The sequence below is a fragment of the Muscardinus avellanarius genome (genome assembly GCF_963383645.1).
Source record: "Muscardinus avellanarius genome assembly, chromosome: 11".
Taxonomy (NCBI): Eukaryota; Metazoa; Chordata; class Mammalia; order Rodentia; family Gliridae; genus Muscardinus; species Muscardinus avellanarius.
In genome coordinates this window covers 27,505,465-27,515,274 of record NC_137797.1, presented here as the reverse complement: position 1 = coordinate 27,515,274, position 9,810 = coordinate 27,505,465, and the positions used below count along the sequence as shown (strand labels likewise).

General features: G+C 40.7%; 1 protein-coding gene across 1 annotated transcript in view; it reads right to left on the bottom strand.

Annotated features, from left to right (window-relative positions):
* Positions 1–4,583: 4,583 nt before the first annotated feature.
* NDUFA12 (NADH:ubiquinone oxidoreductase subunit A12) overlaps positions 4,584–9,810 on the bottom strand; it is a gene marked incomplete at both ends in the record, with an annotated part of 32,166 nt that continues 26,939 nt past the window's right edge. The window contains one exon of the mRNA XM_080705796.1: positions 4,584–4,764. Within this exon, the coding sequence (XP_080561922.1) occupies positions 4,584–4,764 (181 nt within the window). The remainder of the gene's footprint in view (positions 4,765–9,810) is intronic.

Below are 9,810 nucleotides of genomic sequence, written 5' to 3'. Positions count from 1 at the left end.
AAAAATCAAAACAAACAAACAAAAGAGGTGGAGGTGTAGCTTGGAGATAGAGTGGTCCTGGGTTCCATCCCCAGTACCACAAAAATAAATAAATAAATAAAAGAAAATGCTGAGCTAGGTATGGTGGTGCACCCTTGTAATCCCAATACTTGGGAGACTGAGCTAGGAGGATTACAGGTTCAAGGACAGCCTCAGCAAGTAAAGTGAGACCCTGTTTCAAAATAAGAATAACATTTGTCTGGGGATGTGGTTTGGGGGTAGAATGCCCCTGGGTTCAATCCCCAGTACCAAAAAAAAAAAAAAAATTGCTTGATAAACTTTTTTTGTACTGAGGTTCATTGAACCCAAGGGTGTCGTACCTCTGAGGTACACTCGTGGCCCTATTTGATTTATTTTTAGTTTTTTGTTTTGAAACAGGGTCTTGCTAGGTTGCTGAGAGTCTCAGTACTTGCTGAAGCTGTTTTCGCACCTGCGATCCTCCTGTTTCAGCCTCACAAGTACCAGGATTCCAGGTGTGTGCCGCCACTCCTGGCTCAATGACATATTTTAAGCTTTCTATTTGCATATCTTCATATTATTCCCCACGAGGGCTTTTACTTTCTGAAGTCCCAGACCTTGCTGCTCAGGGCTGCTGTTGTTTCATTTGAGTCATTATCTCATCTCCAGAAAAATGATTAAATGTGATTCATGGTTTTTTTTTTTTTTTTTTTTTTTTTTGGTGGTACTGGGGACTGATCCCAGGAGCTCAGGGGTAGAATGCTCTTGGGTTCATTCCCTAGTAATACAAACACCCACAACCACAGAGAGAGAGAGAGGAAGGGAAGGAGGGAGGGAGAGATAGAGAAATTAAAAAGCCAGGTGCCAAGACATCCTGCTGCCTCGGCATCTATGTGTTGAAGACCCCACTCCACATAGAAAAAATCGGCAAAAAGCCCCGAGAAAGAGGTATCGTCTCTGGCAAAAAATGTCCCCCACTTTAGATATCCTTCATAACTATTATTCTCTTGGTATTCTTTTAACTCTCTACACGAATTGCTCTGATGATGTGAGATCAGAAATTGAGTCCGTGGAAATAAACGTCCTTGGCTTTGCTCAATAGTAAGGAAAAAACTGGCCAGAACTCAGATGCTGTGATAAGCATTCCAGCTGCAGCAATTACAAAGGGTCTCTGACCCTCACTATCACTAACTTAGGTTAAGCTATTAACTCAGGTAAGGTAGTTCAGTTTAAGGAAACTTTGTTTACCCTTAAGATCCTGCCTAGAGACAGAAGAGATAAAAACCTTGTGTGTGACCTTAAAGCAATTTAGTTGATAAACAACTTAGTTGCCCAAATACAATAGACTCAAGGAGAAAGATTGGTGACTTTTACGCCCAGTGTAAATATTCCTGAAGACAGAGAGGCTGACCGCAGGGTTAGAAATAAATATGACTAAATAAAGGACAGACGTTCTAAATATATATGTATGAAGGAAAGGAAATACCGTAAGAGTAAGAAAAGCATTTTTGCCTGAAGAAGAGCTTATCATAAGAAAGTCCCAACTGGGAAAGGAAGGAATTAGAAAGTTAGAAGCAAGTTGCAGAGGGTTTGTGACAGAGAAATGGATTATTAAAGATGAGTAGGCTTTTAATAGGCTTATTGTCTAAAGAAGAGTGTTCAGCAGTTAAGGACAATTAAAACCAAGAACTTTGTGGTGTTGTTTGTGGTATTTTGTCTGCAAAACTGTGTTGTGAGTATGCTTAAGCTTTCAGATTAAGAAGATAAGATGCCAACACCTGGAAAAACTCTATCACATCCACCTGAATCACCACATCTCCCCACACTTGCTATATGAACTGAGCCCAAAAGATGGAAAGTTCCAGGAAAGTTAAAGAAGATTCCCCGAGAAACCGCCAAGCCTTGGGCATGCCTGTTTGGAACTGCTTATCTGCAAAACCTGAGAAAGAATCCGAAGGGAGTTAATCTCTCGAATATCAACAGCCAGCTGAAGGACTAGTTTTATTACCTTTGTTTACATGTCATTCATTATCATTTCACAGTGATTGCATTCACCCCCCTTTTCTCTTATTATTAACCTTACTGGTGAAGGGTATAAATTTCTTGGAGTTTTTGTAATAAAGTGTCATTGGTTCAAGAAGCCTTTGTCCACCTCAAATTCCTTCCCAAACGTCGTACCCAAAAACTTAGGGAATTCATAGAGGGGAAGGAATTGCTGCAGATAAGTTTCTGCAGAAATCCACCTGCCTTTTGCCCCATCTTTCTGAGGCTCCCGGTCGCGAGTGGACTTGCCCCCCCCACAAGAACTGAGCCAGTCGGTAACAGCCAGGCATGGTGGTTCATACCTATAATCCCAGTGCTTAGGAGGCTGGGACAGGAGGATCATAGATTCAGAGCCAGCCTCAGCAATTTAGTGAGGTCCTCAGCAATTTAGTAACACTTTATTTCAAAAATAAAAAATAAAATAAGTCTGGGGTGTAATTAAGAAGTAGAACCCCTGGGTTCAATTCCTAGTATGGAAGGAAGGAAGGGAGGAAGGTAAGGGGAAGGTAGGTAGGAAGGGAAATAAAAGTAAGAGAAAGTTCCTTCGAGTAAATGGACACAGAACATCCTGCCGAGGTGGTATTTGTGAGATATCAATGATACAAAAGAGGAGCAACACAAAGGTGTTCTTATTCCAGGTAGAAGGAAGAGCGGGGCAAAGGCCCGAAGACATGGCTGAACTTGGCTCATGGAAGGATAGCAGAGGCCAGCACAGCAGACACATCGCGGGAGGTGGAGGGAGAAACGAGAAACGTGGGAGAGGTAGACAGGGGCGCCTCACAGACCCAAGCAGGGGCTCCAAGACAAGCCCACCGTCCTGTGTGCGTCACGATGCAGAAAGCACTCGTGGCCCATGAGTGTTAGTGTTGTCTGAGGCATGAAGGGCAAGGGAAGTAGACGTAAATTCAGAACAAGTGCCAATTCCCACGGAAACAAGTCACTACTCCCTTCCAAAGGGTGCAAGTCCCATGCAGCGAACCTGCCGTCCTGGCACGACTGGGCTTAGCACTGTGCTTGTGTTGAACACAGGGACAAATGTCTGTCCTCAAACCAGTAAGCACCTGGCTGCTTTGTTCTGAATCTTTTGGGATTATAGGACCTAATACTCAAGGTTTATTTTCAAATCTCTTCCTAAATCTTTCACACCAATCTTAAATGTTGTTTTTACAAGTCTGACTAGCCAGATTGATTCCTGATCCTGACCTCAGGTCATATTTCCTTCAAGTCAAATCCCCGGTAAAAAGCACTACTTAACACCCTGCCTACTGAGATTTACCCTCTGCTGCCCTTCAAGGCAAGCCCTCACGGGGGCTGCCTGGGTAACACTGCACTTCCAGCTGATACACATCCTGTTCAGCATCTAGACGCCAATTGCAGATTTCATTTTCAGCCGTTTGTGCACCAACTCACCAAGATGCCAAAGGGCCAGGCTGGTAGGGGCAAGGTGTAGGATCAGGGAGTCAAAGGGCAGAGTGGGGAACCTGCCCATCCTAACTACATGTGCCTTCATGCCTGTCTTGGGCCCACCTATTTGGTGATGGGAGTCCAACTGGAAATGGTTGGCTTTATCAGAAGGTAAACACAGCACCTGGTGCTTGATCAGCTCCAATAGCCCAGAAGAAAATTGGTACGGTTTCTCCAAAGAATAGTAATCTTCTGGAAGGGGTATGACCTTGCTGCCAAATTCTGTGGGCTTCCATTGTGATTCTCCTCGAGAAACTCATCTCTGACTTCAGTAAATGCCAGATATTTTGAGAGGGCTGAGCCTGGCACCTAGAGGGGCTGATTTTGCTCTGTTAGCTTTTCAGGTCAACTGGCAAATAAATTAAAAAAAAAAAACACCTATGAAGCTGGAGACGTAGCTCAGAGGTAGGATGCTAACCTAGCATGTACAAGGCCCTGGGTTTGATCCCTAGCACTGTAAAAAATTTCACCTGCATGCTTTATGCTGTCTCGAAAGCCAGGGTAGCACAAGGTACCGTGCCTTTCTTAGGTGTAGAAGGGGTGAGGTGTAATGACTTGTCCTTAACAAGGGAGGGCTATCTCAATACGTCTTAGACCCTGAGTCTCTGCGAATTTTACTAAAGAGTAGGTCCCTTTATTTCTGAGATTCAAATTCTGGCCTTTGGCACTATGTCTAGGGTATCTGGTATTTCTTGTTCTGCATCAGTGTAGTGATCCAATATGACACCTCAGTTTGGTGAGACATTCGATGTCCTCATGCAACAAATCTTGGGACAGATTTGTAAAGGTATTTCTGTACATGCCAGGTAAAAGCATAAAACTGCTGGTGGCCTCTACAAACCAAAATGGATTAAAAAATGAAGTCATGAGACCAAGAGTTACATGCAATGCCAGTAATGATGCCTATTCCAATTACCCATGCCTGCCAGATCCTATTTTGCAGTTGGTGGATGACAAAGGTAAAGCAAAAAGGCACAAAAGACACTGCTTGATCAAACAATTTTAATCAAGTTAATGGTAAGCAATAAAAGTACATAAAAGCCCCATATGTTACAGGTTGGAACTGGTTTTCACTGTCTTTACTTGTAAGGTGTTGAAGGTGGGACCCATTCCTGAATCTTCTTTCTGGTGGTGGAATAAGGTACGTACTGTTCTGGAGTGCCACTCACGTTGAATTTATGGTTTGTCCAAATGAACTTCCGAGCAACAGGTGGTTTTGTTGTTGGAGGGTCATCGGTCATGCAGTGAAGCCAACGATGCCTTAAAGAAGGAATGAAAGGCAGGTCAGGGAGGGCGGCCAGGAGAAGCGCTAGTGGCTGCTCTGGGGACACTCGCTGCTTGGGTTCACATTTCAACCCCGTGGCTCACTGAACTTTTCTATGCCTTAATTTTTTCAACTCAACATCTCTACTTCCTAGAGACGTGTAAGGAACAATTAGCGATATTACAAACAAAGCACCTAGAAGAATTCTTGCACATGGTAGGTACTCAACAAATTTAGCTTTGCTATTATCATTACTGTATTTCAGTAGATTTAAGACACCATCAATTTTCACATACAATCCTATTTTATATATATCTCAGAAAGGAGAAACTATCAATTAAGTTATGACACACTATTGACTGTAATGTGTATCCTCATAATAGATGTAAGATTATTTTCAAGTGGACAAGATACAGTTTAGCATTAGATATCAGGGTTGGTTCTGATTTTCTGTATTCTCAGGTTACTCTGGCTCACAAAGCTCTAGCTTGAAACCCATAAGGTCCTGCTGAAGACAAGGGTCTCTGCATCCATCCTCAACTCAGACTCGAGTCCACATACTATAGCATAGGCAATCTGTATTAAAAATATTAAGCCACAGCCCCAGATTTACAACTATTTTGGTTACAAGTGCATAGCAATTTAATTTCAAAGGATATTTGCTAAGAGGTATCAGAAGTCTGTTCTTAAAGCTAGATACATGGAATAGGAAGAGATAAGACCGGCGATGCTGCTGCTAGCAATGAGAAAGGAGGAATCCAGGTTCCAGGGATATAGCCTGGAATCTAGTGGGAAGTTGAGCTGAGCTGAGAAAGTTATGTGGAAAAGAAGGGGGATGCACACCAGATTTCCTAAGACACAGAGCTCACAAGACAGAGATGACCTTGTGGGAAAGAGAATGAGGGGACAGCCATAGAACTGCAGCTCCAAGAAATGAGTGATCATCCAACTGCAAAGAAAGAGTAAGAGGGAAGCCGGGCACGGCGGTGTGTGCACGTAATCCCAGCATTCGCAAGGCTGAGCCAGGAGGATCGCAGTTAGCAGCCAGCCTCAGTTACTTGGTGAGGCCCTCGGCAACTCAGTGAGACCCTGTTTCAAAATAAAGAATAAAAAATAGGGCTGAGGGTGGAGCTCGGAGGTAGAATGCCCCTGGGTTCCATCCCCAGTACCACAGAAAGGATGAGGAAGAGGTTTCGCTGGGATAAGTAGAACCAAAGCTAACAAAGACGATTTATTATGCTATGTGAGCCCTAAGTGGGATTGCTAGCAATAATTGCTAGACAGAGCTAAGTAATTAAGATATAGAGTACAGTTGCCACCGTTGAGTGTAAAGACAGTCATATCATGACCAGCCAACTTGATGAAGAATGGAGAAGCTGTGTACGCTGGCTTGCTGTCTGTCTCTGACAAGAACAGGGGCTGGTGGAAGTGACCTGCACCTATAAGCCATGGCTAGGAACAGAGCACTGAGATCCCTCTGGGCTGGTCCTCGAGGTGTGACAGGCTCACTAGCTACTGAGAAGAGGGATGAGCTCTCAAAAGCAAGGCTGTTGGCGCATCGGGGGATTTATGTGAGCTGAAGCCACAGCAGAAAAGTTCAACTTTTACCTTGTTGAGTCCGTTTGAGTAAAGAACACTTTTACTCAAATAATTGCTGTCAAGATTCCTAAAGGTTAAAATGATATTTAAGGAGCCACAGTCCAAAGCTTCTGTATGCCTCTTTGGTTACTTCAGGGAACAACTGAAGAGCTCACAGAGAGAGAGAGAGAGAAAACACTCAAATACAAATCAGAGATTATCAAAAGACACAAAATCTGAAAATGTTTATTCTAGCAAGGCTATGGGCAAGAGTCAGGGGGCAAGTAAATGATAATCTTTGTGTATTAGGGCAGTTCACAAGGAAATATGAGAAATAAGACAATGTCTGTCGTCCGTAAGGCCAAGACAATCCTTCTCTTTTCATCACTGTTATTAAATGAAGGGCAAAGAAATCATACCTTCAGATTTCTACAGGAAAGAATTTAATTTGCAACATATTTTCAGATGGCCCCCAATTTTCCTCCAACTAATCAAAGATGCAAATGTGCAAAGAACATTGTCTGTAGAAATCTCTGTTGTGGTTGAGATTAGCCAATTTTTTTCCTCCCTCCCTCCCTCAACATTTTATTTTTTGTTTGGAAACAGGATCTCGCTAGGTTGTTGAGAGTCTAGCTGTCCTTGAACTTGTGATCCTGTCTCAGCCTCTCAAGTACTGGGATTACAAGTGTGCACCAATGCATGGCTGAACCTAGGGACATGCTACCTCTGAATACACCCTCAGCTCTTAAATTTTGAAACAGGATTTCATTAAGTTGCTAAGGCTGGCCTTGAACTTGTGATCCCCCTGTCTTTGACTCCCAAGTACTGGGATTATGGTGTGCACCACCATACCTGGCTTCCACTTTTATTTATTTATTTACTTATTTTGCAGTACTGGAGATGGAACCCAGGAGCATTCTACCTCTGAGCTACACCCCAGCCCGGTTTTTTTGTTTGTTTGTTTGTTTTTGGGTTTTTTTTTGTATTCTTTATTTTGAAACAGGGTCTCATGAGTTGCAAAGGATCTCACTAAGTAGCTGAGGCAGTCTGAGAACTGCGATCCTCCTGTCTTAGCCTCCCAAATGCTAGGATTTTAAGTGGGAGCCACCACGCCTGGCTCCACTTTAATTTTTTTTAATCACCGTTATTATCTTTAAGGACACAAAATAAAATTAAACTTGATAACGTTAGTGAGATAGCAAATAAGGAGAATGGCAGAAATGAGAAAGTTGCAAATACAAGAGAGAAGACTGTAATGAAGAACTCAGTACTCAAATATACTGAAGTCATATTAAAATAGTTGGAAATAATAGATATTAAATCACAACTACTAAAATCCTGTTCACCAAATCAATCCAACCATAGAAAAAGATAAACAAATTTGACACATTAAAAAAACCAAATACTTTATTATAAGATGGCCAACTCAAATCTTGTTAGCACAGCAACACTATTTAATTAAATGCAACCTGAATCAAAATCCCAGTGAGATTCTTTACAGTTTGACAATATAATACTAAGGATCAGCTGGAAGTCTATCCAAGAAACATTTGACAACTCCTAACAGTCAGGAAAAGTTATTACTAACCATTAAAATCTCAAACATTAGAATGGTTTGGAAACTGGTACAAAAGTACAATAAAGCAGAATAAAACTCTCAATTAGACTAAAGTATATGAAAAGTAAGGTCACTATTCCAAAACATTGAGCAAAGGAAAAAGTTTTCAACAGATTATGCTGGGATGGTTAAAAAAAAAAAAAAAGCAAAAAGGTAAGTTAGACTTCCCCAGTCATATATAAAAGAGATTTAAAAAGCTCAGAAACAACATACTCATATTTATACTAATATGATATACTGAGCCAGGCATGATGGTACATGCCTCTAATCCCAGTATGTGGGAGGCTAAAATGAAGGATTGCAGGCTTGAGTACAACAGCCTCAGCAGTTTAGCAAGACCCAGTTTCAAAATAAAAAATGTAAAGGGTTAGAGGTATAGCTCAGAGGTAGAATGCCCCAGAGTTCAATCCCTAGTATCACAATAAATATAAATAAATAAATAGCACTTAGCACTTACAAGTCATGGGCATTGTTCAAAACACTTCACAAATATTAGCTCATGTAGTCCTTATAACAATTCTAGAAGTATATACTGTGATTCTAATTTAACAAGTGAAAAAATTAGGGCACCAATGGTGTAAATAGCTTGCCCAAGGCAATGGAATAGGGATTCAAGCCCAGGCTACCTCTGCAAAAGGCCAAGTACATTAATAACAAAAACAAAGGGTATGTTTGCATAGAAAATAAGGTTGGAATAATATATATAAAATAATATATATAAAAGCGTTAACAGTGATTGTTTCTATATAAGTAGGAATGCTTATGTTTTTAAGTTTTCTACAATGAACAACACTACTTTATAAGCAGAAAGTAAGAATACTAAGAAGAAAAGTCCTAATTCAAAACAATTCTGGACATGGCTTATATAAATCCTGCTGGAGTCATCTGTCATCATTTTGAGACTATAAATAGGTTCTATCTCCTTCTAAACCTCATTTCATCCCACTTAAGCCATTAATTAAAAAAAAATCACTCCCTCTAAAGTACTCAAATGTTTTAGTGACAATGTTTTCTCTCAGTCTACCATAATGGAATTTTTTTTTTCCTAAATCATTCCACAATGCCAAGACATTCACTAAAGGTTACCAAAAAAATTCAAAATTTCTTTTTATCTAGAAAACTCACATTTTGCTACTTATGCCTATCTCTAGCATGTACTATAACCATGATAACTGTGATCACAATAAAGATTTATACTCAAAATTAAAATCAAGAGTAGTTCCTTATATGCAAAGAGTAATAGTTTACATCCATACTCCAGGTATAGAATTTTCCAACAACTCATCTTTGTAAAATGTTAGAATGAATCTTAATGAACCACTGAACAGCAAGTAAAGCTGAATTTTTAAAATCACACCTCTTGTCTTTAGCTTATAATGAACATATTTTTACAGAGTAAAGTTATAAAGAAAAATAACACTGAAGATTCCAACCATGCAGTTTGTAGTTTCTTAGAACATAGTCTCTTGACATTTTGATTAAAAGGGGCCTATTATAGCCGGGCGTGGTGGTGCATGCTTGTAATCCCAGCATTTAGGAAACTGAGACAGGAGGATCGTGGTTCGTGGACAGCCTCAGCTACTTAGTGAGGCACTTTGCAACTCAGTGAGACCCTGTTTCAAAATAAAGAATAAAAAATAGGGCTGGGGTGTAGCTCAGTGATAGAAGATAGAATGCCCTTGGGTTCCATTCTTAGTACCGCCAAAAACAAAAACAAAACAAAACAAAACAAAACAAAAAACCTATGATAAGAAGAATATTGCAACCCATCATACTAAGTAACACTCATTTCCTCATTTCATCTCATGTCAAGAATGGTCTCAGCCAACATTCTCACTGCTATTAT